General features: G+C 37.1%; 1 protein-coding gene across 1 annotated transcript in view; it reads left to right on the top strand.

The window, feature by feature from the left end:
* The window catches only part of LOC129225091 (kielin/chordin-like protein), a 268146-nt gene that overhangs the window by 56384 nt on the left and 188773 nt on the right, over positions 1-22989 (top strand). Inside the window, exons 5-9 of the mRNA XM_054859646.1 lie at positions 6996-7208; positions 8949-8975; positions 10049-10273; positions 20110-20169; positions 22124-22366. Coding sequence (XP_054715621.1) covers positions 6996-7208; positions 8949-8975; positions 10049-10273; positions 20110-20169; positions 22124-22366 — 768 coding nt within the window. The remainder of the gene's footprint in view (positions 1-6995; positions 7209-8948; positions 8976-10048; positions 10274-20109; positions 20170-22123; positions 22367-22989) is intronic.

Raw genomic sequence — 22989 nt, 5'->3', positions numbered from 1 at the left:
ATTTTAAGGTTGAAATGATATTTTTTCCTGTGCGATAATCCTCTCTGTTTTCCCAATTCAGCGGATCGTCCTGAAGAAATTCAACACAAATACCGAATCGTTTAAATAACTGAAGTGAATTGGCGGACAATAATTCAGTTGGTAGATCTTTTTGAACAAAATTTTGGACATCTCGGATTTGCAACGATAGTTTTTTCTCAATGACTTCTGTCTCTTCATTTTCTTCTTCTTTTTCATTCACAGTTTCTATGTTTTTACTTGCACATTCCATAATTTTTTGAGCCATTCTAATTTTTTCAACTCTCTCAATTCTATCGTCAAATATTGCCATGGCAGCACACTCTTCACTTAGATACCATAAATGGTTTAAAAATTTTGTTATTGCAATGGTTGCAATGTTTTCATTAATATTTTTAAATTTAACCAATTTTCTCAAAAAATATATATCATTTAGGGGAGCTCCTGTAGTATTCGTTGCTGAAAACCAGGCCTCTACATAACAGTATACAACGAAAACGCAAATTTCTGCATTCAGTTTGGAATTATCCTTTCTCATTTTCATTTGATCGCGAAATAAAAAAAGTTTTAAACAATAAATCGCTTTAGACATCCATCTCGCTAAATGATATGCACCGGGGGCCCTAAAACTCACATTTGTTTTATCTCCCAAAAAAATGAGCGTCAATTGCAAAAACTCTTTGTAGTCATCACGTGGTTGCTCTTCTGCAAGTTTCTGTTTCACAAAATAAATAATTTCGGGCGCTACATCTTTCAGTGCATTATAAACGGCTTCATCGTTGGTATAATCTAAAAATTTCATTTTATCAATATTCTTCCAGTTTTCTTTAAGTGCTTTGAATTGAGCAATTTCAGGGCCGGATGTTACAATTGCTTTTGTCCTCGTGAATACACCAGCCAAAACGACCTCAAATATATGGTGTCGGCATGGAAGCCACAAAATATCTCGCCCTAACCTTTGTTGAAGCAGAACTGCAGCTCCTTTTATACGTCCAGTGTTTGATGCTGTAGTATCAAAACAAAAGGCTTGAATTTTTTCGGTTAAATTCCATTCATCAGTGATATGGAACACAGCAGAGCAAACTTCCGATCCTCCTGATGATGCAATTCCAGGTACTCCTAATAATTGTTCAAAATCTAAACCAACCGCGATCACAGGAAGCCGATCAATTTTCTCATTTTTTGTGATATCAGGCAATAATTTGGAATCCCAATGCACTTCAATAAAATTTGCATCATTTCCTACCGATTTTATTGATGAATATTTTATTTTCCGCAAAATCTCTCTATTTCTTTTGATAGACGATCTATTGAGAACAAACTCGGTGATATCTATATTAAGAGCTTCTAGGACGGCAGAAATAATATGCATTGCATCCCTGTCACTCACTTTACATTTGTCCAAGGCAGCGGCCAGGCGAGGTGTCATTAACGTCTTTCGTCCTCTCTTGTTTGAAGATGGACCCTGTTGAGATTCCGATATGAAATATATGTCATCTTCACTGTTGTCTTGATTTATCACTTTTTTCTGTGAATCTTCGTGTTCTTTATCTTCCATTTCAAAATGTCCAATCGAACAACTAGAATTTTCCAACAAATCTTCTTTTCTTTTCAACTCTGCAGCTGTGCGTTCTTCTTTCCGCTTTTCCTTACGTAATAATTTGATATCTACTCCCAACATACAACCTACTCTACCTTTCTCCCTTTGCTTAATTAAAAATTCTCTATCTTCGGCGATTTTAATCTCATTTAACGCATTTAAGGTGGCAATATCGAAAAGGTTGTCTAAAGCTTCTTTAAAATCATTTTCTTTTTCTCTCTGCCGTTCAGTATCTCTATTTTTAGATTTTTCTAAATTTCTGACATTATCGTACAAAGATTTTAATTTCGAAATACAGTTTGAACGGTTTTGAACTGGGATTCTTGCTTTTTTCCAAAAAACGACCACTTCATCAATAACTAAAGCACTGCTGTCATTAAGATTTAAATTTACCACTCTCATGTTATAAAAAAGTACACTCAAAACATCTCGTTTACATGGTAATTTACTACCGCAGATTTGATTTTTCATCACTCCAACTAGATAAATATTGTTCCGCAAAATGGACATTTCAGCACTTTTATCAATTACTTATATAGCACGTCTTTTCTTATGCACTTCAAGTACGAAACTAAAACGAATGTAGCATTGAACAAATAATATGTAAAAACAAAATTGACTTGTCGAGACTTGTAGTCGCGCTTGTAGCGAATTCGAACGCACTTGGCGCCGACTCGTCGTAGCATGTTAGACAGTCAGATGCATGAAACTTCAAGGCCAATGCGGCACGTGTTAATATTATCGGATTGAGCTGAAATTTTGTATTTTTAATGTTTTGGTGTAACTGAACAAAATTACAAATAATTTTGAAAAAATATGAACTTTCGAAAATAAGGACCACCCTAATATATATATATATATATATATATATATGAGAAATAACACGGTAGCATCATGATCCTCTTTTTTTAAGCACTTTTATTATACACTGCTCGAAATTGGAAATGCAACACCAAGAAGGAATGGTCGGAAAGTGATGAAATTTGGAAAAAAGACTGAGACAGCAAGGAATAATAAATGATCTTAATTTCAAAATGATAGGCAGAATACAGAGCGAGAACGGCATCGGCTCAGTAGGATGTAGGACCACCGCGGACAGCGGTACACGAAGAAACACGTCTAGGCATAGAGTCAATAAGGTTGCGGATGGTCTCCAGAGGGGTGGCTCTCCATTCCCTTTAAACCATTTGCCACAGTTCGGCTTTTGAACGAGGCAGGGACAGAGTCTGCAAACGGCGTCCAATCACATCCCACACATGTTCGATTGGTGACAGGTTAGGAGAGTATGGTGGCCAGGGAAGCATCTGTGTGCCTTGGAAAGCATGTTGGCAGATGCGAGCACTGTGTGGTCGGGCGTTATCCTGTTGAAAAATTGCATTAGGTAACCCTTTAAGGTAAGGGATTGCCACCGGCCGCAGCACATTATCCAAGTATCGTTGGGCCGTCATAGTGCCCAGAATACGAACTAGAGGTGATATGGAATTGTACGCAATTGCGCTCCAAACCATTATGCTACGTTGTCGTGCGGTGGGACATCCCACAGTTACAGCCGGATTAGATCTGTCTCCTCGTCGACGCCACACACGCATGCGGCAACTATCACTGGATAAACAGAAGCGGGATTCATTTGAGAACACGACATTTTGCCATTCTGTCATCCACGTCGTTCTAGTCCGGCACCATACTAGACGTTGCTGTCTATGTTGTGTGGTCAAGGGCAGTCTTCTTAGCGGACGCCGTGACTGCAGACCACGTGCGACCAAACGACGGGAAATGGTTCTGGTTGACACGGGAATATTTAGGGTATCTTGCACCTGCTGCAGAATCGAGGAACAAGTGACTTGTGGGTCTGCTACAGCTTGCCGGTGGATGCGTCGATCCACGCGTTCGGACTTCACTTTGACTGCCCCTGCACCCCTCAATCTTGCCACATTTCGTTGTTACAACCATCTTCGGCACAGTCGATGCACCGTGCTCGCATCCATGTGGGTATCAGCTGCGATTTGATGTACGGATCAACCTCCCCTTCTCAGTTCGATCACCATACGCCTCGTAAAATCGTCTATCTGCTGGATGTGCCTTCTTTGACGTCGGCCTGGCATTCTCTTGTGTTACACGTATCCTCCAATATAAAAACAAAATTTCTTCGATACTTCTCCAGTCAGAAATAGGGACACGAATATTGCCCAATCTGCAAGTTCCTTCCCTTATATCTTACCTCAAGTGCATCGGAGAGCTGCGCATTTCACATCATTTACATAACTGAGTAATGTACGTCTACTCTAAAATTTGCGCAAATTTCTGAACACTCCTTCTTGGTGTTGCATTTTCATTGCCGATCAGTGTACTTGGCCTCTTTGTCACGGAGTAATCTGAGGCCTGGTTTTGCTTATATTTCAGCAACTAGATCATTTAGAGATTTCTGGATTTCACTAAATGATTTGCTTAATCTTAAGGTGCAACTTAACTCTGAAAAACTAAAATTCTGAAATAAAATTAATATGGGCCGTGGTAGCCTGATCGGTAGGGCATTGGCCTCGGGGCCGGAGGGGCTCGGGTTCGATCCCCGCTGGTCGAAGACCCACCGTCGTCATTAAAGGGGACTGGGCGACGTTAAATATGCTCGTGGTCTCAATGTCCTCCAAGTGAAACGATACCTCTGGGGGTGCTAGTACCAGGTAGCTATTAGCTCTTGGACTAGTTCTAAATTCTCATTAACTGTCCGATCCGGTGATGGTGCTGCCATCTATCGGTATATAAAATAATGGAGGCAAGGCACTTAGTATGCAGATCCCTCGACATAATACAGTTGTAGTCAGTTGTGACTCTTGAATAGGAATAGGAAAATTATTATTTCGGTTAGGATGGAAAATAGCAAATTTCATGCAATTTTCCCGTTAAATGTTTAAATATAAAACCAATTAATACAAATTTTGTTCCCTTGCATCAGTAATGTTAAAAGCAATCATAATGAAAATTTTAAATCAAGACTTCTCGGAAGCAAGGATGAAATTAGCAAGCATAAATCCTAGAAAGGAACAAGGATTAAATTTTAGTGCAACTGCTTAAAGTTTTAGACACGTGCATAGTTTTTTTCCCTTTAAGTACCGAACATTTATATGAAAAAATAAGGTGAAGTTTCGTGACGGTAAAATTATTCTATTTTTGAAATACATTTACACTAAAAAGAATAAAATAACAGAATTTTTTAAAAAATACTAAGCACTTTTCATTACGCACTTTAAAGGAGAAAATAACCTTTCTGGGTCAGAAAGGACAATTTAAGCATTCCTGTAGTTTTCGAAAATTCCAAGAAAATGACACCACAAACGAAGAAAAGTGCGGTTCTAGTCATTTCAAACCAAACTTTCCCATTAAGAAAAATATGCATGTTTGTATACTCAAATTTATGATTGAAAGCTAGATAATGATAAGAGGGAAATTCTCTTCATGACTTGAGCCGATAGTAACTTTATTGCGTTTACTTATCTGGTATAGCTGTAAGAAAACTTAAAAGCAAGCCATCCAAGTAAAGCTTCATGGAAAACACTGTTTTTTCCTCTACGAGGGAGTTGATATCTGGATTGTAAAACTGGATAGTTTTAGTCTCAAATAATTCGTAACATTCAATGCATTACTATATTGAAGCTGAATCTAGTTTTTTTGGCAATTTTCTTTAAAGGAGGTTCTGATTCATTAGATTTCACCTTCTATTATAGGGCAAAGTTCCTGAGAAATATAAAAAATATGAATCTTCAGGTTCCTTATTAACTATGAGACAGGGAGAACTTTTGGGTGAATTTTCGCAAAAAACGGAAACTAAGGCCACAAGGTTTATATTGGTTCAGATTCTCGACCAGTGTCTACATCCCAGTAAAACACTGTTCGCGGCCTGCTAATGGGAGGCGACCCATTGGTTGGGAGCCGCTGATTTAGACCAATCAAGATTGCTTATTTATATCACTGTGACAAAAACCTTTTGAAGTTGCTATCGTCACCATTTGCTTTGGGATTGGTTGTTAAATGTCATGTTGCCCTTTCTTATTCCTTTGAAATTCTCAAACAAAAAAGTAATCACACAACATTTATGTTAAAAATCAGCCCGACTTTTAGATTTGCTTTTGTTTTTTTTTAATTCTTCTGAGAATTTCAACGATTTTGAGAGATTAACCATCATTTACACTCTAACACATGAAAATACTACATTTCTACAATGATATAAAAGGAGTAGCAAAGATTAATTTGCGTTCATAATATTTTTTAATCAAAAAACCATCCAAGGAAATAAGTCCCTTCCAAAACGCGTGTCAGCAAGTTTTTGAGAACTTATACTTGAAAAAAAATTGAATTCTGACAGTTTGAGTTCAAAATATGTGTTTGCAATCACTAGTTGCACCAGGATACCCTACGATTTTTCTAGAAACGGCTCCTATCCTCCTGGGCAGTTACGTGTGTATAGTTGTGTCTGTAGGCATGTGTGTGTGTCGGCGTGCGTGCGTGTGTAGGCTTGTGTGTGCATAGACCTAAGTGTGTGCACATTGACGAGTGGGTATGTGTATAAAGGCGCGTGTGGGTGTGTGTATGTGTGACTGACTTCAATTCATATTAAAATGAGAACCTTTGACAAAATTAACCCATTACAAAAAAACTCAATTTAGATGAACCCAACAAAACCCCAGATAAGTCGATTTCAAATGAAAACAGCTGGGATTGACGGTCAGTAGATCCTACAACAGGTAGGGGTAACTTTAACACTATATCTTCAAGCTCTACTGCAAATTCATCATCATTGTTGAAAGTCATCATCAATGTTGAAAGTTAATTTCGGACGTTGATGACAATGCACCATTTTGAGGTACTTCATAGATTCAAATGTGACCCAAGGACAATTAAAATTGGGGGGTACACATGGTTATGTGTCCTTGGGTACAAAGATACGCCACTTTGATTTTGCAAGCGCACATCGACAGGACCGAAGTTTCACGAAATACATTAAAAATCAAAACAACACCTTAAAAACATTGGGAAACATGATACCTACAATGAAAATAAATAATACAATTTTCGATGCACCAAAAAAAAAAAATTGTACCTTCTTTTTTTTTTTACTTAGATCCTATTAAAACCGAAAAATTGTGCTAGAATCTTACTTGTTCGTTTGATGGCGTTGAAACCTCTTGAAATACAGGAGAGGGCTAACGTCCGTAGGTAAAACCGTCCTTGAGTACAACAGCTTCCTTTACTTCCTGTCAATTATCAGCATACAAATGAGAATTGAAAATTTATTGTTAGAATGACCAAGCTCTAGCTTGGTTTTCTTGGGCTTACACTGTTTTTAAAATAGTTGAACACATATCCATTTAAATTTCCTTTCCAGTGTGCCACTTCAACTCCCGCACCTATCAGAAAGGAGAAGACATTCCAACTTCCAATCCATGCGATATCTGCACTTGCCGAGAAGCAGCCAACCCCCCTGCTGCGGAGATCAGCTGCATTACGATAGAATGTCCACGCCTGTTTGGACCACGATTAAACTCGAGCTGCTACCACGTGTATGAGAAAGATAAATGTTGTCCGGAGACAAAATGCTGTAAGTCGTTTGATTTTCTTCATCAACTAATCATTCTAATCTAAATCAGATCACGATCACACCCATGACTTCCTTCGTCTTCATATCGCCGCAATACACGATTAGGTTTTCCAGCAGATTATCTCTGTTTAAGCCAACATAAATAAGACATTGTGTTGGCCTCGCTGTTGTCACACTTGGTCACTTGGTGCAAGTTGGAAAAATTCTATTCGCATCCTACCTGTAAACTTCAGGGTCCTCAAATGTAAAGTCCTAGATCGTATTTTATGTAGCAACGCGTATGCCATCTTAGGGCTAAACGCCGTTTCTTTCCACGTCTATTACAATTAAAAAGCGGGTTTTACTTCTTGATTGTGGATTTTTTTTTTAGCATGGAAATAATAAGAAACCTAAAAAAAAAGCAAAACACGTTTTTTTATCTATGGTTCCATTGAATTTCACTTATGCTTATAGGCCGTGACAAACGCTGAAACTCATGGCAACAAATAGGGCGCTATAGGGATTCCCTGACTTCCATTCGTTGCCATTGTTTAGTGGATGCAAGGGTTCCATTCAGTGCTCCTGCGGTCAAAATGGGTGACGTCCAATCAAACATAAACCAACTTTGAAACTTGTCATTGATAGGTGAATGCTCAGAGCAAATCATAGGGGCATCGGTTTAACACAGAAAAGTCATAAACTGTCAAGGCCCGAAAGTATGAGCGCCATCTAGTGCTTTATCATAGCAGACATAGGCAGAAAGTTGCGCTAAGCCCAAAGATGGCGGATGAGCCGCTACTTAAGCTAAGATTGAGGGTTTTATTCGAATCGCTGGAGATTAACAGATAGTTGGAGCAGTCGCGTTTCTCCTATTACCTTTGAAATCAGTTAGAGAGCCACAACCAGGAACAATACTGCAATACCGCCACAGCGCACCGACGAAGTATGGTTCCTATCATACTTCATAGTGCACCAGATTCATACATTAAAGGTTTTACTCTAAGCTGGGATGACGCTAAGTGCGGGACCTTCACTCGGTGTAAGTTGGAGAAGTTCTACTGCCACTTGCGAACCTGAGAGTCATCAAATGACCAGAGATTAATAGATAGCCTGAGCTATCTTTCTCCTGTTATCTTTGAAATCAGTTATAGAGCCACAGCTAGGAACAATACTGCAATACCGCCACAGCACACGAACGAAGTACGGTTCCTATCATATTTCATAGTACGCCAGATTCATACATTAAGGGGTTTACTCTAAGCTGGGATGGATCCAAGTGCGGGACCTTCACTTGGTGCAAGTTCGAGAAGTTCTACTGCCACTTGCGAACCTGAGAGTCATTAAATGACCAAAGGTTAATAGATTGCCAGAGAAGTCTGTCTTCTCCTGTAACCTTCGAAACCAATTACAGTACGAGGAACAGTATTACGACACCACCACAGCGCACAGAGGAGACACGGTTCATAACATACATCATGGTGAGCCAAGTTCATAAATCAAGGGGGTTAACTACAAGCTGGAATTTCGCCAATTGCGTCATTGTCCTTCCCCGGCGTAAAGTACCTAGTAATGTACCTTTAATAGAAAAGAACCAGTTAATGGCGAGCGTATGAGCGTAGAGCTGCATTACTAAATCAACAGAATCTAATGAGGCAATAAAGCCTATTCCACGTTTTAAAAGATTAACTGTACTACTAGTCATGTGCAATGTATTTTCAATATTAATGCACTGATTTTTCCAAATTTTCTTTTTTTTTTCAGCGGCAGATGAAGTGATTCCAAGAACCGGTAAGAAAGTGCTAAATAATTTTTAAAAACATGAAATTGTATGTCTTATTTCTGTTACATGAGTGATTTTATGTATGCAATATCCCAGATTATCGCTAAAAACACAAACAGAAATGAAGTTTTCTGATAATCATATTTCAATGGATTTTCCCCAAACATTGATCTATGAACAAGTCAAGCTTCGGTCTAGCATGCAGAAATAAAATAATCTGTTTTCTACCAAGTTGAGTAAGTTTTGTGTTGAACGTTTTGATGATTATTGTAAATAAATAATACTTAGTTAAAAAAGAACAAATATGTAAAAATTACAAGAATTTAATCCTTTTTTTTTGAGAATTGTACTTGTATGAACTGAAATGTTATCAATTTTTTTTTTTTTTTTTTTTTTTTTTTTTTTTTTTTTTTTTTTCACGTTTAGAATAAATTTAAACTTGGCGACGGGGCAAATTTAAGCGTTGATGCGGAGCACCTTTACGCACGTTCTTACGGTGTCTTCCTTCTAAACGTGTCCTGACGCTTTTTTCACTCTAAACTGTCTCAAACCTTTTCAGTATTTTCAGGCTATTTAGTTTTGAAAACAACCATTTATTTTTTAATTGAGTTACAAATTCGTATCTTATAGGTTACAACTATGTAGTGCTGTCTTCATGCCCATTCAGCTTTTACTTGATACGCTCTTCCGTCTGTAATAAATTTGCTTTATTTTAACGATGGTAAGACATTATTTTCAAAACACTAACAAAACCAAGTTTGGTGTCAAAATAAATATACATAAACGTGTCCTGTGTCCGGGCAAATTAACGCAACCGATTTGGACTGAAAAATTATTTTTTTAACGGTTAAAAACATAAATTGAGCAACAACTGAATATACCAATTTTGACTCCAGTAACTGCTTTATAAAATCGCCATGTTTAAAATTTCCTAAGTTAAAACATAAAAATTTAAAAAATCATTGAGAAAAATCTGCGTAAACGTGCCCCGGTCTTACCCTACAAAACGTAATTTTGCTACTTTTTAAACTTTTAATTATTTTTCCAAGCCTGAATGTTGTATCACTTTTTCCAATTTCAGAAAAGGTGTGCGAACATGCAGGTAAAACGTACAAACTCGGCGAGCGGATCTTTCCCGAAGACCAGCCTTGCCAGATTTGTACTTGCACGGAGAACTGGAATGGGGTCGACGAGAGCAGCTGCAAGAAATTCGACTGCATGTTGGAAAAGAAGAGGAAGAATTTACTGGATGGATGTGTACCTATATATCACGAAACCACCTGCTGTCCCATTGAAATGTACTGTGGTGAGTTGCTTTCCTGCTGTTTAATGTCAGGGATTCTAATTCTTTTAGGCCCTGAGCCCCCCCCCCACCATAGATCATTAACACATAGATACGGTAAGTGAGTGTGGTTGTTGACGCAGGAATCTTCGCGAGGGAAAGTGAGGGGAGACCACGTGACTGCGTCCTTCCACGGAAGACGTTTCGCCAGAGCTGCACTACATCTCGCAGGGATTTGAATAGTCGTCGATTTTAATTTTTCACCTTCCGCCAGAAACGTTTTGGCACTTTTTTTTTTCTGTCACCCGCAATTCATAAACTATGCGTTTGCTGGTGACAGGAAAAAAAAAGTGTGCCAAAACATTTAAAGCAGAAGGCAAAAATTAAAATCAACGACTATTCAAATCCTTACGAGAATTAGTGTAGCTCTGGCGAAACGTCTTCCGTGAAAGGTCGCAGTCTCGTAGTCTCCCCTCACGTTCCCACGCGAAGATTCCTACCTCAACAACCACTCCCACTTGCCTTATCAGTAGGGCCGTTTCCATGGCCACTTTCGACCCCGGAAAAAACCTGCCTTTCACCGCATTCCGCTTACTTGCGGGGTCTATGTGGAATTTTTCTCCTCCTGCTTGCTTCTGGTATGAAAGCGGAGTTTCGTCTACTCGCTGGGTGTAGGCTAAGGATGCTGGGTAAAAACCGCTTTCTCTGGTACAATGGGAAACCTCTTTTTACATGGAAACGGGGAATTTTTCAATCGGTTTTTTGCGGAGCTGGGGCGGGGATTTACGGGATCGAAAAGTGTGTTGTAAACGCGGCTTATGTCTCAATGATTTAAGGTAAAACTTATCGCCTTCACTCCTGCTTCAGCGCATAGCTTATCTATCTCTCAATGGTCTAAGTTGAGCACTGGCCTGAGTTCAGCTTTCCCCGTATGTAGTTATTCTACACTAACAAAGCCAGTTCGCATCTGTCCGTGCACTGTAAAAAAATTCCGAAACGTCACTGAGTATTTCCGTGTAACGTTTCTGGATTTCACAACTTTTCATCTATTTCTCTGTAAAATCAAGTATATCTGTAAAAACGTTTCCTGAATTACTGCAAGTTGCCAGAGGTGAATACAGAAAACCATTTTAGGGTGGGGAGGGGGTCCTGCTAACGAAAGGTTCACCCCAGGGCTCCCATATAGGGGGCAAGGGGGAGGGGACTCAAGCCACCCCTTAGAAATTAGAACTTCCTTGCTTTTAGTACTTTTTTCTTTGCAAAAATGAAAAAACATTTCTTCTCCAGCCATTAATGAATAAGTTATTAAAAATGTCAAACTTTAATAACTCTAATATTTACTGAAGTTGGTTTCCATGGGGAAAATATTCTGCTAAACCATAGGGAAAATATCTGAGCCCCCCCCCCCCCTTAAAACTTTGCATATGGGCGCCCATCCCCTGAACAAACCTGCGGTTTTGAGTGCGAAAAATTTCTGAAACTGCTTGGGGGTCAATAAAAAGCACCAAATCGGCCAGGAATAAGGCTCCTAATGGGTATAAACGTTGCAAATTAATTTCGTAAGCAATGAAACGCAATTACCAGTTCAAATATTTACTTTCATTAGGGGGCTCCGCTCCCTACTCGTTATCGCTCACTAACCAATGAAGAATGTTTCGTAACCTTATTTTATTCGCAAAGATTTAAATAGTCAATTGGAAAGAATCAGATTGAAAACGTCTTACGAGTTCCGTTTGGAACAAAAAGCACCTCTTTCCCGGTTTTTAAACTAACTTGCAGAGCTGTAGGTGTTAAGAGGCTCCTGAGCACTGTAAAACAGCAGTTTCGTACTTTTGAAAAGTTGTTTTCAAATTCGTGGTCTGTAGGGGCTTGAATTGAGTTGAACCTAGGATTTCCCGTTAAAATAGAAACCCTTATGTATGCTGTTCTAATTAATTGAAAAATTTGTATCAAGCTTCATTTGATACAGAAAAAAAAAATATCTTTCGAACGGCATAGAATGTTAAGGGCTCTCGGAAATCTTTCATTCCTTTAATAGACAATTTACATGAAATTTTAGTTTGAAAAATTAATCATAAAAAAATTAATTCGAAATTTAAAATAAAAAATTCCAGATTCAAGCCTCCCGGGGCACGAAGTCATTTTGCACCAAATTTCAAGGCTGTATGTGCTAGGGGTCTTGACACGGGCCCGCCGCAGACTTGCTTTCACAATATCTTTGAAGTTACTTTTTACTTTCTTCTATATCTAATATATAGAAGAAAGTATTGGATTCGTGCAAATTTTCGAATTTCGAATTTTGATGGATTCGAACGTTTTGAGGTGTGCTGAGTCCATTTCGACTATTTTTGGAAAATGTCTGTCTGTCTGTGTGTATGTGTGTGTGTGTATGTGTGTGTGTATGTGTGTGTATGTGTGTGTATGTGTGTATGTGTGTGTATGTGTGTGTGTATGTGTGTGTGTATAAGTGTCACGTCTGTGTGTGACCAGTTTTTTGTGGCCGCTCTACAGCAAAAACTACCACATGAAATCGAACGAAACTTGGTACACATATGTGCCCCTATGTGAACTTGTGCCCATTGGTTTTTGGCGCGAATTCCTCCAAGGGGGGTGGAGCAATGGGACGTTTTTTGAATTACGCGTGATTGCTATTCCTCAGGAATTAACTGGCGGAATCAAACAAAATTTGGTCCATATGTTGCCATTAACAGGAACAGGTGCTGATTCAATTTTGGTGTCAATAACTCAAACGGGGGTTGAGCTATAGAACGTTTTTTGTCGTCAATTGTGACTGCTGTATCTCAAGAAATAATGAACGGAATGAAAGAAAAATTTATGAGCAAGTAGCCCTTAGTGGGTATAAGAGCTGATTTTATTTTGGTGTCAACAGCTAGAAAGGGGGGGTAGCGCAATCGCCCGTTCTTTTTTTTCCATTGTGAGTGCCCTATCTCAAGAAGTAATGCTACGTTCTGGTTGAAATTTGGAATATATGTGAATCCATATGTAAACAGGCTTTGGTTCAATTTTGGCGCCAATCGCGCCAAGAGGTGCTGATTTATTTTTATTATCATTATTTTTTAGCGAATAAAAATAGTTTTATAAATGCAACAATAAGAAAGATAAATCGTAATAGATTGTCGTCTGCGTATTTCTCGGGATTTTAATTGTATGGAAATGATCGGAAATAATATCTCAATGATTTAAAAATTTTAACTGTTGCCATCTTATGCTTGTTAATAAATAAAATATTTGTAATTAATTGAAGTAAGGCTTTTAAAGTAACTTTCAATTTTCGCTCTTTGTTTTGTTTTTACAATAATTCAGACATTGGGATGGTCGTCAAGTTTTTGCATGTGTAATTTTGTTTTTGTTAGGAATACTGCTTCCTCGTCAAGCATGGGGAGGGATCAGAAAAAGGAAAAATATAGAAGAAAGTTTCGTGATGGCCACAACATACTAGTTTTAATATATAGAGGAAAATATTTAATGATTTGTGTGTGTGTGTGAAAAGATACTGCAATAGTTTAAATTTTAAAATGTTTGAACACAATGTGGACGGATACTGTTGTCAACTGATCAGGGATGGGGGTTCATGACCACCATGTATCCCCCCTCTTGTATCCTCCACTGCAAGTTATTCGATTAATGTCCCGTCCAGATTGTAGGTAAGGGCGATGGTTGTTTCTTACTTGCAATACTGTTTGCTTGAGCCATAGTTGCGTTAATGCTTCTGGAGATTTTTTCGTGAATCATGAAAGTTTAAACCAAATTTTATTAAAGATTCCTGAGGCATGACTGGTTTTAACCGGGGAGATTTCGAAATTCTTCAATAAGTTTCAAAGATAATTTCAGAAAGGTTACTGACATTTGGTGGAAAACTTTCTTGTTTTTTACAAGGTATGTTTCTGGCAGAAACTGGGCTCATCAGTTATCAATTTTTTTCTTGAACGTTTCTGAATTGTTTTTAGTGTGTGTGTTTACAATGCCTCCTGCGGACTGGTTATTTCTACCAGGTCAATACTAAAGCCCTATATGCAAAGCTTAAAGTAGCCGCACGCTCAATCGTCGGCCATTTTGGGTCTTACCCGCTTCTCTTTATCTATCTCTATAGTTGAAGAATTTGGAGTTTCGCTTCTTTTTAGCATCTTTTTATTAATAAATGCTCACAGATTTCAAATCGTGAATTAAAAAAAACACAGTGTACATGCAAAAATGTTAATTTTTACCTTGATAAAAAAAGTTTATTTTATTATTAAATCGTATCTTAGTAAATAGCTGCTTTGAAAAAAAATCGATCATTTTGAAGAATAATTTCATTCAATTTTTTAAAAGATTTTCTGGGCTACAAATTACTTGAAACATTTTAAACATGTGAGTTATATTTGAAAAGTTAGCGCAGTAGAACGAAATAGTGAGCTAAATTTACTATATAGCACAAATTGCTCGAAAATTGTGCAAGTGTTCAATATAATCATTCCAGATTAATTCTGCATATGATTTTTCTGTGTTATAAAGTTGTAGGATAATTATTAACATATTCATGTTAAGTATCTTTTATAATATTTCTAGATCGTGCAGTTTTAATGTGTAATGTTATTCACTTTTCGGAAAAATTTGAAATTTTCCCTCTTTAACTAATAACAGGGGCGCCGACCTCTAGAAGGGATCATGGCGCAAACTGCACCACTGAAATTTTAGGGCAAGGGTTGCTTTGAGGGGTATTTTTCTCATTTTTAGGGGGCTCTGGCTTTTTAGGGGGGGGGGGAGCTTTCGCGATACTTAAGGGGTGTGCGTCCCTTAAACTTAGGGGAGTGGGCAGCCATGTTAAAAATGTTTTATTTTCAGCAGGAATCTTGGTGTTTTACGCTACATTTTACCAAGATTTGCTTGTTTGTGATAATTTTATCTGAAATATTGTATTTTATGTCAATCACATTATTTAAGCATACTTATTTAAAAGTGAATCAGTTCTTCTGGTGGCACTGAACTAGGGGTGCGTTCAAAAAGTCTAACGAAACTCACTGGTTTAACGAACGATAACTCTTCGGGTTTTCGTTACCCGCGTTCACTTTTTGAACGATCAGTTAAAATTAAAGATGGCGGACGTTAGGTTAGCAGACGACACAGATCGTTGCTTTTTCGGAGGATATGTATTTTGAAGTTTGTGATGAAAAAAAGACTTGAGGATTCTTCTTTTGAATAAAATAAAAAGAGGAAAACAAATTTTCAGATTCCTTTCAACTAAATCATCTTAATAGAGATAATTTTTTAGATTTCATCATTATTTCTTAGAACAGAACAAAAAAAAGTACTTTTTTTAAAAAAGAAAAAAAAAAATATATTCCCACACATTCTATTTTCTGCCTTACTGTTTGCAAATATTGTTAATTTCTAAAAAATCTAAAAAATTTTATAGAAAACAGTCTTTTGTTTACTCTTTAATTGATGTATCCCCGGTATATGCAGAAAAAGTCACGCCGACTCTTTTTGGATAGAAAGCATTTCACTATAAATCTACTAATTTTTATAAAATCAGATATGACCTGACTTAAACAAGGTATTTTGAATTATTTCTTGATGAATTACAGGAAAATGCAAAATGTGTTTTTGATTTAAAATTTCCGATCTCCCACACATTTTTCCCCCTTTAAGAAATGATAGGCAAAGGTGTATTTAAATTATTTGACTAAAAGTAAAGTACAATGCATTGGTAAAGGCTAGTAAAATTCAAAATGTATTATTATTATTATTTTGTGTCATAGTTGTCTAGAGCAAATGAATAATTCAAGTATGAAGTATTTATTTCGATTTCTTTTACTTAAATTTTCTCAACCCTGCAAACCCTGATGTTTTATCGCTACAAGATTTCATATGCTCTATAATAAACTCATTATAAACCGCACATATATCGCATTTAAAACATAAACATTGCATGCACTGGGCGCCGCCATGTTTTCTAACTGAGCAAACCACCTCTTCCCTTCGTGAGCTCTTCGTTAAGAATTTCTCTTCACGAAACTAACCGAGTTACACTTTCTGAACGACCCGTTAGCTAAACGCGTTCTTTTTTTGAACGCCTCGTTCGGTTAACTCACTTCACTCGTTAAACGCGTTCGACTTTATGAACGCACCCTATGAGTTGTCCATCTTCTGGTTTTTATCACAAGTTTCGAGATGTACATAGATGGTGCTTCCATCTGTCGTGTGTAGAGATGTAAAATTTCCGGAAATTTTAAAATGGTGGAAAAAAAAACCGGTTTTTTTCGGGAAAAATTGGAAAAAATGGAAAATTTGATTTTTTTATGAATAAAATTAGGGTTTCTTAATAGCTCTGTGTTTCTTGGAACATATAAAGGGTTAAGCATTAAGAAATATATGCTATCCACACATCTACTTGACAGAAATACACATAAAGGTAAGATTAATTAGAACAAAAAAAAAACTTTTTGTTTTATAACTGAGAGCTTTCATGATCAAACACAGAAATAAGTCAAGTCGTCATTCAACCAATAATATTGGGTAATGTGTGTCTAATTGTAACAATTATATTTTCTATTTTAGATTGCCTTTGAAACTTGAAGTATTGCTTGAAATTTTCGACTTTCAAACTTGATTGTTTTTTTTTTTTTTTTTGAAAAAAATAGTACAATGTAACTTTACTGTCTGAAAATGAAAGCTATTGAGTTTTTATTTTTTCCAATCCAGTCTCAGACTAAATCAAAGCTAAATTGGTGTTTCTTAAGCTGAACCAAAACTTAAACTACAGTTTCAGTTTATTCACACGGCCGTGCAAGCACAGTAGTAAAAGTAGTCATACCAGCACTTTTGAACAAATTTGAGTTATTATAACCAAGTTGTTCTCTGTTTCGTATTTTACTTCATAAATAAAATGTTTTAGGGTCATTTGATCAAGAACTATTGTTTTGAAAAATTCTGGAAAAAAAAACACATCTGAATCAAATATATGGAAGAGCTACACTTTAAAATACAATATCTCAGCTTGAGCCCAACTGCAAATTCCCCTTTTTTGCTTAGCACGGCAGATACAGGGTGCAGCAAAAGAATATCGGATAAAAATAGTATCATCGAATGGAAGAAAGGTAATTTCATTTTAATGAGTCCTAATTTATTTTTGTTTCTCACTTTATTAGGAAATAATTTACAATATATTGCCAATTTATGTATTGTTTTTCGGTTTTTTTACAATTTTAAGAAAAATACCTGCTATTTTAAGTTGTTTAACCAAGTAGAACGACAGTTCGTTTGCTAGTTGTCCCTCGACAAACAGTATTTGAAACGGCATGCCGTTTCAAGTGGCTTGGAAATGATAGTCGGGAAGGTGTAAAAAAACGAACAGTGAACATTTCAGTTAATCGTCAGGTCATCCAAAAGTGAGTTCAATGAAATCCTTGGGTTTCCACGAGAGCAGTTGTTTGTGGGAATTTGTGACCGATAAGTGCGACTAAGGGAAAAAATAGCTCAATCAGAAGTTTTATAAGTTCCATAAAGTTCAGGCATTTGCATGACTCCAAATTTGCCAGAAACGGTTCAGACGGGCCGCAATTCCACGCTGGAAGAGATACCTTTCAATGATTTACCGTTCAACAGGTTCACATCCCCCAGAACCATAGGATCTGGTCTGTAGACACTCCAAGCACGTTAGAAAATGTTAGATATCGCCAAAATCCGAAGTCAGGCTTGGTCTGAGATGGAATCAGCACAAGCGACAAAAAATCTCTAGATTTTTCTGGATAAGGGCCGTAAAATGAATCAAAAAGTGAACTAGAAGGACATTTTAGAAGTTATTGTACTTCTGTGGGCCTAACAGCACTTCAGCATTATATACTGGACATTTTACATTAACTCCACACCGATTCATATGGCCAAAAGGACAACAGCGGTGCAAGGCGCATTGTTTTTGACATGATATCATCTTTAGAGTGGACGCTCTACTCGCTCGACCTCAATCCCATTTATTACACTGTATGGCCTGTTTCAGAGTCAAAGGTCTACCCTATACTACACATAAGTTTGGACTTTCTAAACCAATTGCTTTATAGGGAATGGGATTGATTAAAGGATTTGTTGCCCTTGAATGAAAATTTCAATAAGCAGTTGCATCTCTGTATTACTGCAAAAGGCTGCTAATTTGAAACCAATTAAATTTATTGATTGCTAAAGGTCTTCTCATATTATTACTTTTTGTGTTTTGTTAATTTATTTGTTTTTAATAGAGTTTCTTAAAAAATTGCTTGCCTCCCCCCCCCCCCGCACCCTGTACATTTGGTCCGCACAGTCAGCAGAAACATAGTTTTGTGATTAAAGTTATGCTTGTTTGTTTTAGGAAGAAGGAAAATAAATTCTTCACTAAGGTTATTGGTTTAAGCTTTTTTGCTAAAAGTATTATTAAAAATTTTTTGATCTATATGCAAATTATATTGTTATACAACAACTTACATTAATGCTAGACAGTATTTTAACATAAAACGGGTGGAGGGGGGGAGGATATTGCATTAGAATTTAAGCGTGAGAAATTTCTGATCACTTTTTACTGAAAATTCAATTAAAACCCTGAAAAGTTGAAAAAATTCATTTTTTTTTTCAATTTTTCCGAAGTGGAAATTTACTCCTTCGGAAAAAACGTTTTTTTTCCCGTTTTTTTCGAAATTTTCCGGTTTTTTCCCCCGACTGTTTTCATCTCTAGTCGTGTGCAATCTGAGATAAATCGAACACCCACTTTAATGGTGCGCTGTAAACAGAAAGCTTACCTCTCTGCCGTGAACCGAGTAATATAGTCTACTCGGGCTCGGATATTCGAGTGGTTTAAGCAAAAACAGAATATATGAACTCCAAGAAGAAAGAAATACCCCCCCCTCTTTTTTTTTAAATTTAATCTAGGATCAAGGTGAGGTTGTTTTGCACATCAGTCACTTTCACAGCATTGAAGTGAGGGCTGATATTGTTATTTAGTATATTTACATGTGACCACAAAATTAAATTAACCATGATTTGGTTCAGCTTATATTTCATCTTTTATGCACACGCGTCCCCTTGAAATTCTTCTACTCCCCCCCCCCCCCGCTTTGGGGGTTCGCATTCAAGTTGAGAACCGCTGTTTTAAATGATTTTTTACATTCATTAAGAGCCAGTAATAGACACATCGCAATGATTAAACATTTTCTATATTTGACTAAATAGAGAGGAAAAAAAAAAAAAAAAGAAGCCCTTCAAATTAGGTGGCTGCAGGTGAATTTTCAAACGTGAAATAAGGTCTTCTGAATAATGTGTAGACGTGAGACGACCTCGATCGGTTGGTTGATCTTCACATGGCAGCTAGCTAAAGCATTGGAGCTAATTATAGCCGATATACGCTATATATATAGGCCGACGCATCAGCTTAAATTTAGCCATTTTGGATCGGATTTTTCATTGTTGCGGAGTTAGGATTACCACAGCAAAGTTTCGTGTTTCGCCAAATTTGCCGCAAATAATGTTTCATTTGATAAGCAATTCACGTGCAGCTAATAATCGCTCGCAGTGAACAGTTCCCAAACGCAATAACTCGCCAGAAAAGACAACCAGTCAAACATGCGCTCCGATCCAAAATGGCTGATCTTAAGCTGTTGCGCTGGCTCATATATATAGGGGCCAAGGGGCCTTAGAGCTGATGTCATTATTTGTCATGTGATCAACCGACCGGTAAGCTACCTGTCGATAAACGAACGCAACCGTAGATGTTTTGTAAACTTTCGCGTAAAAATATAAGCAAATATGAGGCTTATATTTTTACGTTTTTATTTACGTTATAAAACCTGTTTTATGAGTGTATTATAATATACTTTCATCTTTTATTTCTTTAGGCTCACCAGAAGAGGGTTTTAGAAATACAACTGTTCCCCAGGCAGACCAAAGCGATAAAGGTAAGTCCTTTTCCACTTCTAAGAAAACTGCTACTATTACGATTGTGAAGTTTCCATGGAGATAGCTCCATTACGTTTCTATTCACTGCAGGTTTTAATGAAAAAGAGTTACATTGGAATTCCCTATACCCTGCCTTAGGCCCGCAAAATGCGCTTTCTTTGCAAATGTGGTATCAGAACAACATTTTCTGTGACGGTAGACTCTACAATAGCAAAGTGAAATATTAACATATGTTTTATGTTTCATTAAGTATTTAATATAATGATTTCAGTCACATTACTTTACAGAACAAAATCTGCACCAACTTGGCAATCGTATTACCCAGGAAAACACATGAATTATGAAATAGTAAAGAAAATTGAAATTCTTGTGCCCCGTTATTGAGATACACTCAGGAACATCGAAAATAGCTCCCCAAGAATGAATAAAGATAGCGAAAATGGCTTCTACTCAACTCTTTGAGTCGGTGCATATCACCCACTTCTTGTGGATGGATTGGGCTATTGATTGTAGAGAGTTAAATATAGCTCTTACTTCTGAGGTAAATACCGAGCAAGAGGGGTTTAATTTTTTTTTGTCGTAACTTGACCATTAATTACTGTAGAAAAGCCGACGTGATCGCTGGCTTTTGATTCGTCAGTAAAAATGTCTTTATATTCAGAATACTTGTTTTTAATATGAAAAATTTTGGTGATAAATTGCATTGGCTGTAGTTTCTTTGGGAAATTTTCGAGGCCTTTGATTGTAGGTTCTATTACTTCACACCAAGGTTTAATCGGTTCTAATGTGTTGAGATTATTGAAATCGAATAGCTGTGGAACTGAGAGCATGCCTCGCATTCGAATCCCAAATGTCGGGGTTACTATGTTTTGGTAATGGTTAAAATGCAGGGAAAGGCTTTGTTGTGACAAGGCTGAGCTGCAACCGGTAACTAAACTGTTTTACTGATAAGACCGTATCATTTCTGGGGATTGACGCAATCAAAAAATGCTCAACGATGAACGCTATCTACTGGAGTTTCGGGTTCATCCACTGGAGTTAGGGTTAAAATGTCAACTATCAAAAATATCACCAAACAGACAATTGCTTCGTTCATATGTAGAAGCAATATTCACCCGTCCTATTGTGACGGGTAGTTATCTAGTTGCATGGATGAAAAAGGATTTTTACTTTAACTTATTTTGACACTAGTCATTTGAAAAAAGTTAAAAAAATGAACGTCAGGAATATAGTTTTAAATTTTTTATACGTATATATAGGGTGTTCCAAAAATTACTGGGACATTTCAAAAATCAATAAAAACTAAACGGGGAGCGGTAGAAATATACCGTTTGTTGCATGATGCTTGGGACAACAGTAAATTTTCAGACCGACAAACTTTCAAAATTGGTTACAATGTTCCTCAACAGATGGCGCTACAGGTATTTTAAAAGGTATAAAAGAAAACGCAGTCTTGTAAGAACGCCAAAATGACTGGTATATTTAAAAATCAAATGGGCGCACTTGATCTTTTAAATATACCGGTCATTTTGGCAATCTCGCAGACTGCGTTTTCTTTCATCCATTTAAAAATACCAGCAGTGCCATCTGTTGAGGAACATTGTAATTAATTTTGAAAATTTGTTTGTCGGTAAATTTACTGTTGTTTCAAGCATAATGCAAGAAACGTTTTTTTTTTTTTTTTCCTATCGCTGCCTTTTTAGTTTTTATTGATTTTTCAAATATATCAATCATTTTCGGAACACCCTGTATTTATATACACGCATAGAAAAAATGCAGTTCAAAGCAGACATCTTTAACTTCTTCATTTGGCACAGTAGGACATTGTGATAAAGATTAACTCTTGGGGTCCCATTCAGTGATTCCAATTCGAATCAGATTGGCAGAACGGTACAGTTACAATCGTGCACGTCAGGTTAACATGTTCCATGCCTAACCTCATTCCATTTTCAGATTCGGGCATGGCCTGCATCTTCAAAGGAATGCACTACAAGCTTGGGCAAATCTTGGAAATCAACCACCCAACCAACTGTGTGACCTGCACTTGCAGCACTCCGCCGGATTTCACCTGCGTCCACAAGTCGTGTCCCAGACCTCCAAACAACGACTATGAGAACTGCAAAGCCTCCTTCCCACCCGGAGAATGCTGTCCCACCTATCAGTGTCCACGGTCAGCCAAAGCATTTTGGAATTCAGGTAAGATTTGGTGCTGATACAACAGGGCAATTCCACTGTAATAGAAGCATCAATGGGGTCGTTTCCGAAATTTTAAAAGTATTTTTTTTTTCTCAAAGAGCATGTTTAAAATCATAGGATCTGACCATTCTTTAAATAATTTGACCAAGTTAATAATTTAAAAAAATATATTTAAATCGGTGCAATTTCATTGTTTACACTTCTGTCGATGACATCACAAATGATGAAACGCCATTCACAGAGAAAAATATTTAATTCGCGTCTTTACTCACGTGTGCTGGCAACGGTATTGTTGATAGCAAGCGTATAGCACAATACAATATTTAATTCGCTTCTTAATTATCATAACGTGGCAACGTGGTAGACAGATGTTAGGCCCCTGTATACTGGAGCTGGCGCTCAGCCATTTTGGATCGAAGCGCGTGTTAGAGTGTAGTGATGTTCCGGATATCCGTATCCGTATCCGCGGATATCTGAGGGAAAATAAAGATCCGTATCTGTATCCGTATCCGTTACTTTTTTGACGGATCTTAAACGGATCATTTCTATTCTAAAATTTTTTAAATATTTGAATAAAAAACTCTTAAATTCCGTTTAAATTAGGTTTTATTCCCTATTTAAAT

The sequence above is a fragment of the Uloborus diversus genome, chromosome 6, assembly GCF_026930045.1.
Source record: "Uloborus diversus isolate 005 chromosome 6, Udiv.v.3.1, whole genome shotgun sequence".
Lineage (NCBI taxonomy): Eukaryota > Metazoa > Arthropoda > Arachnida > Araneae > Uloboridae > Uloborus > Uloborus diversus.
This window is presented reverse-complemented; position numbering and strand designations above follow the sequence as displayed.